Source organism: Sorex fumeus, unplaced genomic scaffold (assembly GCF_029834395.1).
Source record: "Sorex fumeus unplaced genomic scaffold, SorFum_2.1 ptg000003l, whole genome shotgun sequence".
Lineage (NCBI taxonomy): Eukaryota > Metazoa > Chordata > Mammalia > Eulipotyphla > Soricidae > Sorex > Sorex fumeus.
In genome coordinates, this window is record NW_026606060.1 from 42,339,116 (window position 1) to 42,354,737 (window position 15,622).

General features: G+C 40.2%; 1 protein-coding gene across 1 annotated transcript in view; it reads right to left on the minus strand.

The window, feature by feature from the left end:
• Nucleotides 1–6,356: 6,356 nt before the first annotated feature.
• The window catches only part of NR2C1 (nuclear receptor subfamily 2 group C member 1), a 37,972-nt gene continuing 28,706 nt past the window's right edge, over nt 6,357–15,622 (minus strand). The window contains exons 11-14 of the mRNA XM_056115698.1: nt 12,948–13,087; nt 10,532–10,669; nt 7,464–7,569; nt 6,357–6,657 (exon numbers count right to left, since the gene is read on the minus strand). Of these exons, the coding sequence (XP_055971673.1) occupies nt 6,483–6,657; nt 7,464–7,569; nt 10,532–10,669; nt 12,948–13,087 (559 nt within the window). The 3' untranslated portion in view covers nt 6,357–6,482. The remainder of the gene's footprint in view (nt 6,658–7,463; nt 7,570–10,531; nt 10,670–12,947; nt 13,088–15,622) is intronic.

Below are 15,622 nucleotides of genomic sequence, written 5' to 3' on the forward strand. Positions count from 1 at the left end.
ACATGAACATCTTTGTGTCTCCTGAAACATATAGTTTCTTTAAATAAGCAGACAGAAACATGAGAAGCCTTGTGATGTAAAGTAAAATGAATTTCCAAGGATGGTTCTATCAAGGGACCCTCCTACCATCAATGCATCATGTGCTGTTGCTCCAGGCTCTGCATTTGATGTATCCAGACTTGAACTTTATCATCCTGGTATACATGTATCTGCTTCCTAAAATGGCTTTCAGTGAATTCCTTCTTTCCTTTGCAAAGATGTTGCAAAGCAAGAACATTCTAGAAAATGTGCAAATCAGGTTGCTGCCAGCCTAGTGAGCCAGTCTTCTCAAGCATGCTAGATGACCATCCACATCATGCTTGTTTTGGGGGGACTATACTGTGTTTAGGCCTTATTCCTGGCTCTGCATTCAGGGATCACTCCTGGTGGGCTTGTGGGACACAGGTTGGAGCCTGGCTGTACTGTTGCTCCACTCTATCCCTCCACCCCCCAACCCTGTGAGGCAGTTCTGTTGGCTGGAACACATGCAAAAAAAAAAAAAACCCAAAGAAGCCCTGGACTCAGCCCTGCTCACCACAGGGTCTGGAGAAGCTTTGAGAATGACTTCTGATCTGAGAACTGAGCCAGCAATAGTCCCTAGCATGGCTGGGGATAGCCCAGAAACAAACTGAAAAACCCCAAACATTCACATTCTGATGTTTTGAAAGAAGTTAACAGAGAAGACCCCTTCTCGGTTTAGGTGTCCATGGAGTACCTAGGCCAGAGGAGGGGACCCCTGCAAGTTTTTGGACAGTGCCAGGAGTGGGATTCTAATCCTGCAGAGGCACCAACTCGGCCAACTCCCCCACAGGTACAGGAGCGGGCGGGGAGGGGGGGTGCATGGCCTCCCTTCTCAGCACTTTGGACTCAATCTCTATTCTAACAAGGACAGCCTGGCCAATATTCCATTAGCCTATTCCAATCAAAATATCCTCAAACTCACCAAAATAATGGTGAACACAAGAATCTGAACAAGGCTAATGTAAAAGAATACATCCCCTGAAGCTGCCTCACAGAAGTCACAGAGGAGCACCAAAGAGGAAGTTAATGTTCTTAAAGGGGAAAAAGGAGACCACCACTGACTGAGCCCAACCAGAATCCTTCCTCGCAGTGAGAGGGGGTCACTGAGAGTGAATTGGAGGGATCTACCTCCATACCACCGCAACATGAAGATACAGTGCAGATCCCCCACCACGAGGAGTGGATGATGAAATTAGTTAACATTAAATGTGTTGAAAGCATAATCTCTTACCATAAATTTAAAGAAATTTTGGGTTGGAGAGAGTACAGGCTTAGTTAAGCTAGTTCCCTGAAATGCAGCCAACACAAATTCTAGTCCAGCACTGCACGTTTCCTGATGACCACCAGGGGTCTCTCCTGAGCATCATGCCTGGAATAGCTCCGGAACACATGTGGCCTAGAGCCTACTCCTTAAATCAGATTTCAGTAAATTTTTAAGGGGTAGCATTATCTTAAAAATCAGCTATAGGGTCAGAGACATAAGCGGTTAAAATGCTTGCCTTACAGCCAACCCAAGTTCAAATCCCTGGCACTTCCAGGACTGATTCCTGAACACAGAGCCAGGAATAAGCCCTGAGAACTGCTGGGTGTGCCCCCCAAACAAGCACACACCTCTCTCAACCCCAAACCAAAATAAATCGTGTGATTTTTTTGCAGGGAGGAGTGGGGTCCACATCTGGCTGTGCTTAGGACTTACTACTGGCTTTGTGTTCAGAGATCACACTGGGCAGGGCTTGGGGGAGCATATGGGTTACTGGGTATCAATCTACGTTGGCCATGTATCTCTCCAGTCCTACAACATAGGGCTATGTAAAGATAGAATTTTTTTCCTTAAAATTCAGATGAATAGCTCCAATCTGGCTGAGTGCATGCTTTGTATGTAGGCAGCTTGGGTTTGATCCCTGTCACCACACAGTCCTGAATACCACTAGTGATCCCCAGCACAAAGCTCATGGAATAGACTCTGGGCACTTCTGAGTATGGCCCAACCTCTGCCACCACACTCCCCCCCCCCCCACCCCCCCACCATTATAATCTAGATGTCACTATTTCAGTTATTCAATGTTGTCTTCAGGGTACGTATGCATTCTTTCCCTCCTCTCCATTCCCTCTATTGGTGGGAATAATGACTTGTAATAATTGTTGTAATAATGACTTGGGCTCACACACAAGGCTATGGTGCTTGATGGAGCAGCAAACCCCAGCTGAAGTGCTCACACAAGAAAACAGAGCTGCCAGGATTGCACTAGGGCATGTGGGTGGCCCTGGGGATCAAACCTGCACTGAGGTGGAATGGGAGGGGTGTGGATAGGACAATGGGACCCTTAAGAGGTTGACCTCTTGTTACTTTTTTGGGGGGTAACAACCTGTGGGGGTTCAGGAGCTACTCCCACCAGTGCTGGGATAACCTTGAGCCTCCCTCACAAAAAAAAACACATACTCCAGTGTCTGTTTAGCCCCTGCTGTCTATTTTAAATTCATTCAAATGGCTGTTTTCTTTTTTTCTTTTGCTTTTTGGGTCACACCCTGTGATGCTCAGGGGTTATTCCTGGCTTTGCACTCAGGAATCACTCCTGGTGGTGCTCAGGGGACCATATGGGATGCTGGGGACCGAACCCGGGTCGCCCACGTGCAAGGCAAACTCCCTACCCACTATGCTACCGCTGCCGGCCCTGGCTCATGATCTTTCATGTGCTCATTTTTTTGGTGGGGTGGGGGGGGGGGGGTTTGAAGCCACACCTAGTGATGCTTAGGGGCTGGCTCCAGGGTTCAGTAGCATGCCAGACAACTACCTTAACCCATTCTCTCTCTGGATGCTCATTTTGAAAAACAAGCTCCCCATGATGTCTCTTTCTGTAAGTGATGATCTCGCTCATGCTGATGATCCATTTGTATAGTCTATAGCTGCCTTTGATGGTTAAAGCAAAGTCAGTTTTTAGACACTCACCAAGTCAAAATACTTGCTTTTTGGCTCTTTTCAGAAAACTGTACCAATTTCTGATCTCTATTACAAATAATTTCTTTGGAGAAAATTTTTATTTGCTTCTGCCACGACTAGAAAAGGATCAGGACCCAAAAACCTTAGCCCTATCTGAGAAAGTGACAGGTACTGTAAGTCCAGTAAAAGATCAAACAATCGCCTTCAGAATTCTCCTCTCCTGTTGTATAGTAGAAATCTGGTGGGGCCTGAGAGTACAGCGGGTGGAAATTTGCCTTGCATGTAGATGGCGCCATGTAATCCCATCAATGGCCAAGACTCAGAGATTATAAAACCCAGCTCCTGGAAGAGAACAGCACAGAGCCTCCTGCACCCGCCCCTGGCTGTCCTCTCTGAGGCCCCTTGGAGGGGAGCTGGTTGAGTTTCCCTCCCCGCCCCGACCAGGGCTCTGGCAGCTGAAGACCTCCAGAACCAGCCACCACCATGCTGAGACCACTCTCCACATGCATGAAGGTACCAGTAGAGGAACAAAGGCGTGCGGGTCCTGGGGGTGAGATCTCCAAGTCTGTTCGGATCGGGGCTGAGCATCCTCCACCCAGATCCTCCATCTTCCAGTAGGTGGGGATCACACCCACCAACTGACCCCCTAGCGCCGTGTAGTCCCATCAACGGCCAAGACCCAGAGACTACAAAACCCAGCTCCCGGAAGCGCGTGGCCATACAACATCTTATTATCTCATTCTTACTTTGGACAACATGGCAGGCTACTGAATATAACCTGCCCACATGGCAGAGTCTTGCAAACTCCCCATGGTGTACCCAATATGCCAAATACCAGTAACAATGATGGGTCTCATTCTCCTAACCCTGAAAGAGCCTTGAATATGGCACTTTAAAATCTCAGGGCTAGGACGAAGGAGACGTTACAGGTGCCTGCTCGAGGCAATCGATGAACAGGATGATTGTGATTGTGATCATGTATATTAAACTCTTTAATATAAGTCTTGTCATTCTCTGGTGTTCTCTAAATCTATTCTTCCAGTTCCGTTTCTTAATTCTCATCTTCTCAAAAATGTAGTCCCCTAACTAAAGGAAGAGAGAAATCAACAATTCTGATAGACTTACTACCAATTCTTTGATATATATCTTACTCCCATCCCCATTCCCAAACATCTGGTTCCTCTAGGAACTGAAGATCTTTCCTGGATATTAGAAGGTATAGTTCTTTCCTTTTCATCAAAATAAAAAACAAAAAAACAATTAAAAAAATGGGTGTGGGCGCAACCAACATGCTCAGGAGCTTAGGAATCACACCTGTCAGACTCGAGAGACAATATGGGATGCCGGGATCAAACTGTCAACCATATCAAGGCAAATCCCTTACCTGCTGTACTATCACTCTGGCCCCATCAAAACAACTTTTACGGATGCTTATAGATTGTAGCTTATGGTTCTTTTTCCATCTGAATTTTGTCTTCTAAGAATTTACTGAATTCTTTCCTTCAGTATCTTCACTCCTGTTCCATTTATTACTGTGTGGTTACACACTATTACTACACTACTGAGACTTCAGAGAAAGAAGAGAATGGCCAAACTCTGATATTTAACTGGATGTTTTCAATTCAATTGTAAAATACTGGAGATGGAAATATTTCCCATGCTTCTTCCCTTCTGAGAGTACTTTAATCCCTCTCTTTAATCTCTTCTAGTAGAACAAACATACAAAATACAGACCACACACACTGAATGAAAGGACTCTTAAGTCAAATATATTGGACTCTGGATCAAATATACTGTCAAGAAACAGAAATTTGTAATGCAAGTCACATTTTAATATAGTTTTAAAAAAACACTTCCAAGTATAACTACAAATTTAATCAGGAAAAATACTTGAGAGAAATGTGTATCTTAATTAACTATCAGTACATTATTTTAAAGAATTATTTTCCTGAATCCTTGGCTATTTCACTGGGTTTGTAAAGATACACACCTCCTGATTTTTCCATCTGAGTTTTTGTACTAAATGCAGTATTTTCCAACTGATAATTATGTCTGCTGACCAAAGAAAATCATGTTTTAAGTAGGGGGGAAAAAAAAGCCTTCCTTATAAATTGGTAAAGACCATTAAGTTGATTCCTTTAAACTTCTGATCTAGTATAAAGATGCAGTTAATAAAATCTAGACCCTCTCCTCAAATTCTGCTTCTCTTCTACTGTGAAAAATCTCTATAAAAATTGTATTCTGAGTGCAAGAAACCTCCACATTTGTATTTTCAGAAGAATAAACATAACAATTTATCATAAAATCAGCAAAGAAGTACTTAACAGCAGTAAGTTCACTAAGAAAAAAACATGGCTGTAGATGACCTCCAAGGACTCTAATAAAATGTCTCTGTGGTGACAAAAAGGTTTTACACTGATGTTATACTACTAAAACAGCCCCTCAGAAAATGAGTGCATATTACTATATATCTTTAAAACTTCAATAAAATAAACATTTGATTTAAATAACTCACCTTGAAAACAGAGTGACTACTTAACAAGAGGAATATTTTTTAACAACTGACCCACAAGAAACTTGCTAAAACCCATGGAAGGGTTAGGAAACTAAAATGCAGGTCAGGAATGAGGAAGAAAGGTCAGATGCTTTTTTGTGGAATGGAAGAGCAACAATTTTAATATCTATTTTGAAATACTGAAACATTTTGGGTTCAATCAGTCTCTACTTTTAAAATACAGTAGTAAACCAAAAATATTAAAACATGAATTGTATCTTACTTTCAATTTCTGCTACATACATAAATAAAAAGTGCTTTTAACTAATAATATACAACACTATAAAAGAGTCAATCTTTAAGATCACAAGTGGCCTGAGTCTCATTGCCAGCAATGAGAATGGTTGGTATATGCTAAGAGATGCCATGATATTTACAAAAGACAAAAATATACTCAATTATTATTTCCTATACTTCTAATGTTATCATTTTACCGCTGAGAATAAAATAATCATTTTTGACATGGTAATTGTAACATATAATCGAATAGTAAAATGTAAGGAAATCCCCTTAGGGATTTCCAATGATTAAGTGTTTACACCAGTTCATCATAATGCAGTTAAATATGAATAGAACACAATTCGGCGGGGTGTGGGGTGGGGGTGGGGACTAATTTATTTTATAAAATATAATGAGATCTTAGTTTAGAGAAGAAGTGTTGGCTTTAGGTATCATCTTAAGCAAGAATAAATTCATAGTATTTCTTATTCACTTAAATAAGAAAGGGATATTCTAATTCCTGCTACCTCCCCAGTCACTTAGGAAATTCTTTTTTCAACTTACAGAAGTTAAAATTAAAAAAAAAAAAAAAAGCTAGGTTTTGGTTAATCTTGAAAGTCAAACTTTCCCGGTGCCCTGGAAAAAAATGAGTTCAATTTGGTATCATGTGTTCTGGGAAAGAACAATAAGTTTACATTGAGACTTCAGCTTTCAAATAGTGTGACCAATTATTTGAGAGTTATAATCTGCAGGTTCCATTTTTAAAATATGTGGGATGACACTGTCGATTCGTACATTGCCAATGAGACCTTTGAAAAACAATTCTTCAGTGATGGTAGCATTCATTAATCTCAAAGCTGGTAGTCTGAGTAGAAGTCTAGACAACCTAAGAAGGAAAAAAAAAAAAAGGAGGGGAAACAAGGCTGTAAATTTTAAGACTGCATAGAAACGGGCAATTTCTGTGCATATATTGTTGTGGCCTAATTTAATAAAAATCTTTTTTTAAAAAATTAAATCATCTTTCACAAATACAAAGAAAAGCTTTAGCATTTTTCAGTCTCAGAGTAAATGATAATTACCTGCTTCACCTATGATACTGCAGATTCTATAGGGCTGTATGAACTATTATAAACTATGGATCAAGTTTCACACTTATGAAAGGCTTAGGAATTCATCTGAAGTTTTAAGAATGATGATGTGTTGTGTTACCAGAACCCACAAAGCTAATATTGTCTTTGGTTTTGCTTTACAGAACAGTATTGCAAAAGGTAATCATTTTGCTGGAAAGAGAAGAAATACAGAATCAAGGACACTGTATTTATTTTGCTCCCTGATATTCTTTTCGGGGAGGAAAGGCAATAGAGTTGCACTGCCTGGGCCAAGGATAGGACTAACTTTCTAGGCCTGCAAAGGCACTTCCTCATGCCAGCTTGAGTCCATGCTCCCATGAGAACTCGGTGGAGAACCTGTTTCCTCATTTGTACAGACAGGTCAGGTATAGCTTGTTGGAAGCACTCTCTGCTTAAGACAACCTCCCTAAAGTCTTCTCTTATATAAGGGATGGATGAAACAGTACAATTACTTAAGAGAATGGAAATACTTTAAAGTTGAAAACTGATTAAACATTTATGTTTCAAATAAAAAAAAACAGCGAAATGATAGATTCACCAAAAAGTTTTAAATTCCAGATACCTGTAGGTGTCATCTGGATATGTTTTAGTTATATAATCTTGGAATTCCACATAAGCCTTTTCCTGAAATTTCTCAATCTGTTCCATGTTTTCCAAGCCTGGGTGATCTGAAACAATAAAGATAAATATTGTTACCCTCATTTAGTACAGTTAATTCAATAATGCTTATTCAACAGGCACAGACAATGGAGAGGGATGAAGAAAAGATGAGTGAAAACAAAAAACCCTGTTACCTGAGTCTCCATTTCCAAATAAATTGAGTATCCCACCTACTAAGTAAAAGCGCCTTAGAATAGTGTCTAACCTTTTAAAGTCCTAAAATCACTTTCGTGTGCTTGGTTTTTGGGCAACACTCGATTGTGCAAGAATTTACTCCTGACAGTGCTGAGGCAAGTGCCTTAACTGTGTGTTAATTTCTTCAATCCCAATTTCTGGAATCATTTAACCTCATATATGCATTCTAACATCCAGTAAAACATTTAGTTTCTAAGAAAATAGCTTTTATGGACCTCCAAAATAGCAGTAGGGAATCTTATCATTCTTATTTTCCACAGGAAAAAAAGAAATGTCACCACCTAATTTCTTCCAAATAGTAGCACTGTCCTCCCGTTGTTCATCGATTTGCTTGAGCGGGCCCAGTAACATCTCCACTGTGAGACTTGTTTTTACTGTGTTTGGCATATCGAATACATCACGGGTAGCTTGCCAGGCTTTGCCATGTGGACGAGATACTCTCGGTAGCTTGCCGGGCAAAGCATTTTAAATTAAATCACATATTTAGAGATTATATCCTACTATATTCTGTAATCTTTTACCCTACTGCCACTGTTAGTTAAAAAGATATTGATGAGGGACTGAAGCCATAGTACAATAGGTAGGGTATGCTTCCCTTCATGAGGCCAACCTGCGTTTAATCTCCATCATCTGTTATGGGCCCCGATTACTGCCAGGAATAAACCCAGAGAATCTCTGGGTGTAGCCCAAGAGCACAACCAAAGATATTGATGTAATTATTAAACCATGAGTACCATTTTTCTCAGAAAAACTGTAACAAACATGAAATAATCTAAACAGGTTAATACCACTATAAAATTCCATACATGTACACATGCTTAGTGGCAGAGCACATATGACTTGCATGTGAGAGGCCCTAGTTTTTATGACCAGCATCACACACAGACGAAACACAAATCACAAAAATGGAACTACTGAAAGAACATCCAAAACCTGTCCATACTAAGAAATATTGAAAATAAGGGGCATTGGATAGATATGGTATTTGCTTTGCATGCGACCAATCTGGGTTCAATTTCCGAATCCCATATGGTCCCCCAAGCAGCACGAGGAGTGATTCCCTAGTGCAGTAATCCAAAGCCATCCCCCCCTCACCACGAAAAAGAAAAGAAAAACAATTCTGCTCTGAATGAAAATAGAATATATTGGAAATAATCAAATTTCATTTGAACTTTGAATCTGTTATTTCAAATTTTAGGATAATAAAGGTGATAAAATAAGTAATGAAAAAACATTTGGGACTGGAGGGATAGTACAGTGGGTAGGCCGACCCGGGTTTGATTCCCAGCATCCCATATGGTCCCCCAAGCACCGCCACAAGTAATTCCTTAGTGCAAAGCCAGGAGTAACCCCTGTGCATTACTGGGTGTGACCCAAAAAGCCAAAAAAAAAAAAAAAGATAAATATTAATTTAGGAGCAAAACCATAACCATTTAAAAGGTTTTGTATTTTTAGTGTTATTGGGGGAAAGCTCTAAGTTTCATTGTTGTGACACACAGGAATAGAAATATACTCCAGGGCTGGGGATGCAGCTCAGTGGTAGAGTATAAGTTTTCGTAGGTTGTTAAATTATGCCCAAGGTTTGATCACTGGTACCAAAACACAAGAACCAACCAAACAGAAAATGTATATGAAAATGAAATATACAAAGTCTGAAGCAGTCAACTTTGCTAATAATTCAGAGTAACACTGAGCTTACTAGGGCTGGAGCGATAGCACAGCGGGTAGGGCGTCTGCCTTGCACACAGCCAACATGGCCGACCCGAGTTCGATTCCTCCGCCCCTCTTGGAGAGCCCGGCAAGCTATCGAGAGTATTCGATATGCCAGCTTACTAGTTAACTTATTATATGTGAAAAAGACTCAGTGGTAGGTAAACCAGGTATGCGGTTTAAAATTTGTTGTGACAAGAGAATTTGTCACAGTTCATTAAGTCTGTTCTTTCCTATTCAAACCCTGATAAATGTCTTACATCCATAGAATTCACTTTGTGATTTAAAGTTACCAGTTTTTAGTATATTGAGTTGCACAACCATCGATATAAGCTAATAAGCTATATAAGCTAATAAACTAATAATATTTCTGTACCCACTGGCAGTCACTGCTCTTCTTTCTCCCCTTTCCTTACTTCCTGATAGCCCCTTATCACCGTTCAGTTTGTAGACTGCCTACTCTTTTATTAGAGGCGGGGAGCCACATATGGTCCTGGTTCTGCATTCAGGAATAAGCACCTTCTGGAGCTGAGGGGATCATATGGGATGTCGGGGAATCAAACCTGGGTTGGCCTTGTGCGAAGCAAGCACCCCATCTGCTGTCCTACTGTCCCGGCAAAGACTGCCTATTCTTGATCAATATTTTTAATTAAAAAAAAAAATTTAGTGAAGCAATACAGACTTTATTGAAAGTTAGAGAAATGTAAAGGGAGAAGGAAAGACATGTTCAAGAGAAAACATGAATTTCTCTAGAGGGGAAAAAACCACCTATTCTAGATATTTAATATATACTGAATTATATACCGTGCTCATTTTTTTCTCCTTTAGCATGCTGCTTTCAACATTCACCCATGCTTACAGTATATATCAGAATTTCCTTCTCTCTCATCACTGAATGATTTTCTACTATATACACATACATACATACACTCGTGTATTATTTTTCCTTAATAAGCTCTTTGAGTTGTTTCCACTTCAACCCAACCGTTTTACATTCCCACCAGCAATGTATAAGGGTTCCAATTCAAGCACTATACTTTAGGTTAGAATTTAGTTTTTATGTACCTGGACTGAAGAGTACTATTGCCTTCAGGTAGGCATATTCATATCCATCAATGCAGAGTTTAACCATGCTATTACAAAACTCCTGTAGCTTGAAGATATGCTCCATCAATAATTTTCTTCTTTCAGTTGACATTTTATCTTTAATTAAAAGTAAAAACAAAGTGACTTTTTTTAAAGCTAAAATGATTACTTTTTATCCCACATATTTCTTTCTTGTGTTTCTCCAGCTCTAAACACAACCAGTCTATGAAGGCTTAAAATTCAGTATCTCTGCAAATACAGATAAAATTAATTTTCTCCAGACAACTGTTTATTTAACAACAACAGCAATCCATTAGCACAACCCCCCCAAGTACTAACGTTCACATTTTGGTCATTCCAGTGGTGCCAAGAGGTTACTCCTGACTCTGTTCTGCGTGGGGATCACTCCCAGTGATCCATGGGTAACCACAGGTTCTCAGGCTTATCTCCAGCTCTAAATACAATCATTTACTATGTACATGTAATATATATACATTTAAGAATATACACTGTGGGAAAATAAACAACCCCCTTTTCGGGGAATCAACAGAAGTATCAAAATCCATACTTAACAATAGGATTTTATTTAACATGTTGATACCAGCACTGTAATTTGTGCTTTCCCCATCTGAAAGCTTCAATAGGACTCTATCTTGTTGGGGGCACAGGAATAAAGTATAAGATGAAATTTTGGCAATAATAATCATTTCTATTGGTACAGATTGATGTGACATTCTAGTATGCTATAATTCTAGCATGTTACAAACTGCCTTATGGGATGTCCAAGAGCGAGATAGTAGTGGTACAAGCCAGTGTTAACTTGCTGTTTTTTTTTTTTGATGGGTTGGTGGGGGGGTGGGGGGGGGACACACCTGGTGGAGCTCAAAGCTCTGTGCTCAGAAATCACTCTTTGCGATGCTCTGGGGACCATATGTGATGCACTGGATAAGAGGCCAAGGTTCGAAGCCTGAGAACATACCGTTACCCAAGATTCACTGGGAGTCAGACCCAAGATGAATCAGGAGTAGCCCCTTGGCACCACTTGAGTGACCTTAAAAAAAAAGGCAAATACTGGTGGAAAACAAATATTTATAAATCTGTCTGATCGCTTGATGTGAGGCAAACCTGAATTCTGATACTTATACTACAGTAAAAAACATTTAAAATCTATGGCCAGAAGCAGCTGGCTACACTTAAATATACTTGATTAAATCTTGTGATACTCTTTAAACAAACTAGGTCAGAGCGATGGTACAACGTGTAGGGAATTTGTCTTATATGCACCTGACCTGGACTTGATTTCCAGTACCTCATATGGTTCCCTGAGCAAGTCAGGAGTGATTCCTGAGCACAGAGTCAGGAGTTGGATGTGCCTCCAAAATCAAAACAAAACAAACCAACTCCACCAAAAGCCAAAAAAATGTTGGTGGAACCTTAGTAATACTTATGCCGGGGATGTGAAGTAGCATTACAAGTATACAGGTGTTGGAGAAATAGTTCAGAAGTTAAGGCCTTGCATGTGCCTGAATTCTACCTCCATGTCCCTTGAGCCCCTCCAGGACTGATTCTGAGCACAGAGCCAGGAGTAAACTGAACACAGCCAGGTATGCCCCTAAACAAACAAGTGCAAAATAATAAGCTTGCAGATCATGTTGCCTCATGAATTTCTTTGTAATTTTTTGAAGGGGGTGGGTAACAGAGATACCTCAAGGAGCTAGTGCACATGCTTTACATGCAGGTTTTTTTTTGGGTCACACCCAGCAATGCTGAGGGGTTACTCCTGGCCCTGCACTCAGGAATTACTCCTGGCAATGCTGGGGAACCGTATGGGATGCTGGCATCAAACCTAGGTTGGCTGAATGCAAGGCAAACGCCTTACTGCTGTACCAATGCTCCAGCCCCTGCATGCAGGTTTGATCCTAACAATTACCAGGAGCACCCCCCTAAGAACCTAGCCACAAATAAGTCGTCAGTACCACCTAGTGTGCCCCCAAACTAAAATTATATAAGCAAGAATAACCCGAGAGCACAGGGGGTAGGGCGTTTGCCTTGCACGCAGTCGACCCGGGTTCGATTCCTCTGCCCCTCTCGGAGAACGCGGCAAGCTACCAAGAGTATCCCGCCCGCACAGCAGAGCCTGGCAAGCTCCCTGTGGCATATTCGATATGCCAAAAACGGTAACAAGAAGTCTCATAATGAAGACGTTACTGGTGCCCGCCTGAGCAAATTGATGAACAACGGGAGGACAGTGCTAATTAAATATAAAATATATCAAAAGTAAAGAGGGTATTGGCTATCTAGAAAATGAATCATCAGAGAGGTAACTTCAAGCAACACTTGATAAAAATAATGTCCCCTCCTCTTTTACAAAATGCAAAGGGAAATCAATTTTTACCTTGTTGAAGACTACTATGAAGACAATTGACAAATGTTGCTAATATAGTTGCCACATTCATCACCTGCCAGCACTGGGCAAGACCAAGAGTAAAAAGTTCATTCCAATAAGCTTTCACCAATGATATGCTGTTCTCCTGCCTATTAAACAGATGCACAATCAAATATTATAATAAGACCTTACAACTAACTTTTATTAAATATAAAACATTATTAAAGAAAAATTGCTCTGGAAAGAGAAACAAGACATGAATGTGATCAATTGTGCTTTGTATATCTGGACAGCAACTGATGGAAGGATAAAAAGATGTAAATATTAACAGCTCATTAATAAATTAGCCAATTTTCAATTAAGAAGAGATGCATGTAATATTTCAAACTAAAAAAAAATTGTAGCCTTAAACCCATTTCATGGGAAAAGATTATATTAAAAAATGGAAAAAACAGTTTTAAAAATCATTTGCACATTTTCTTAGCTTTAAATGCAGTAAACACTTTACTGAAAATGGCAATCAGAGTTACCTGATAGTGGGCAACTAAATTCATGGGAAAAATTATTCCTTAAGTATGTCTCAAACATTACCAGAATAAGAATCTCATTACAAGTTTCAGGTTTGGAGGCTAGATAGCATGGGGGTTAAGCAGCCTGCCTCATAGCAGCTGACATTTGATCCCCAGCACCATAACTGACCCCTGAGCACAATCACAAATAATCCCTCAGCACCAGGCACTGTTGGGTGTGACACCCCCCCAAAAAACCCCAAAATATAAATGCAAAAAGAAAGAGAGGATGTAGGCCACAAACTGGTCAGCTAGAATAGGGCTGTTGACTGGTGAGTTGTCACTGCAGAGACAGAGAAGTTTTACTTTTTTTAATTCTATACTTGAGACTGACTTTAAAAGTTTACAAACTTTAAGAGCCAATCAATAAGAGCTGGTCAGTGCTTCTGTGCACACTTTTGCATTATGGAGCAAGAGTTCTTTCAAATTGCTAGGAGAGATCTAGAGAAAATGTTATGGAGTACAATAAAGAAATGAGGAAAAGTAACAACCGAGGAACTATCACATTGTGGTATTGAAAGAATGAGGGAAAGGGCAAAGCATAGAAATCATTATAGAAGATTACTGTGACACAGCTAAGTGTCTTCACAGTTTTCTTAAAAGCTTAACAGGAAAGGGGGCTGGAGTGATAGTACAGAGAATAGGCTTGCATTCGGCTGATCTGGATTTTATCCCTGGCACGCTGAGCCTACCAAGAGTGATCCCTGAGTGCAGAGCCAGGAGTAACCCGTGAGGAGTATCACTGGGTATAGCCTAAAAATGGAAGAAAGAGTGGAAGAAGGAAGGAATGAAAGGAGTGAGGGAGGGGGAGGCAAGAGGGAAGGGGAGGGAGATGGAAGGAAGAACTCCTAACACCATGTATAGTCCCTGAACCCCACTAGGAATGTCCTTCAAATGCAGAGCCAGGAGTAAGTCCCAGGCACAGCACTCTGCCCCATTTCCCCCTGCCCCCCGCCTCCTGAAAAAAATTCATATCCAATCAATCAACCAAAAATCTTGTTCTTCTGTAAGTCATTACCTTAGCAAGTAAAGTGGTAATGTCAAAATTCTCAGTGGAGACTACACCGATTCAATGTTAGTATGTTATGATGGTAAGGGCATGGTTGTTACTAGTTTTGTCCTGTTAAGGAAAACAAATAAATGAACATTATATTATCTTTGCAAAATATCTTTTCTTGGGAGGGGGGGCTTCGTTTAATGCTGGTGAGAAATGTAGACTGGCCCAGCCCTTTTGGAAAACAATATGAATATTCCTCAAAAAACTAGGAGTTGAACTTTCATAGGACCCAGCAATTCCACTCCTTGTAATACACCCTAAGGGTCTCAAAACACAGCACAGAAAAAACATCTGCACTCCTATGCTCACTGAAGCACTATTCACAAGAGAAAAAAACCTGGAAACAGCCCAAGAGCCTAAGAATAGATGATTAAATAAAGAAATTATGATACATATTCACAACGGAGTATGTAACAGCTGTAAAAAAGATAAAATCATACAATGATGCTACACGGATAAATCTAAAAAGAATTGTGTTGAGTGAAAAGTGAGAGAGAGGGACAGACACACAATGACCTCTCTCACTTGGGATTATAAAGAAACATGCTAAGGGAATAACAAATGCCTAAAGGGAATGGAAAGGGTACAACACTGGTACAGGGGTAAGGGGCAACCAAATATTCTGTAATATTATGTTAAATGTTTGTAACTGAGAAATTTAAAAATAATCTTTCCTTCTGAAATGAGTAAGTGCAAAAACAAGGTGGTTGAATTATTAGATATTTTAAAAGCAAGGAACTATTAAGTATTTAAGTACATTATTTTAATGCACGGTATAAATTACAATGTTTGTGTGTGTGTGTGTGTGTGTGTGTGTGTGTGTGTGTGTGTGTGTGTGTGTCTTACAGTCATTGCTAAGAAAAGTTTCTCAGTTACAGTAAAAATGGGCTGGCAAGATAGATCAAAGGGTTAAGTAGATGCTTTGCATGTGAAAGGCCTGGATTTTATCCCTGGCACAGCAAAATTCCTTTAGCAGAGAAGCAGGAGTAACTCTGGAGCATCCATCAGGTATTCCCCCCCAAACCAAAAACCAAACACCAAAAGGCCCAAAATGTTCT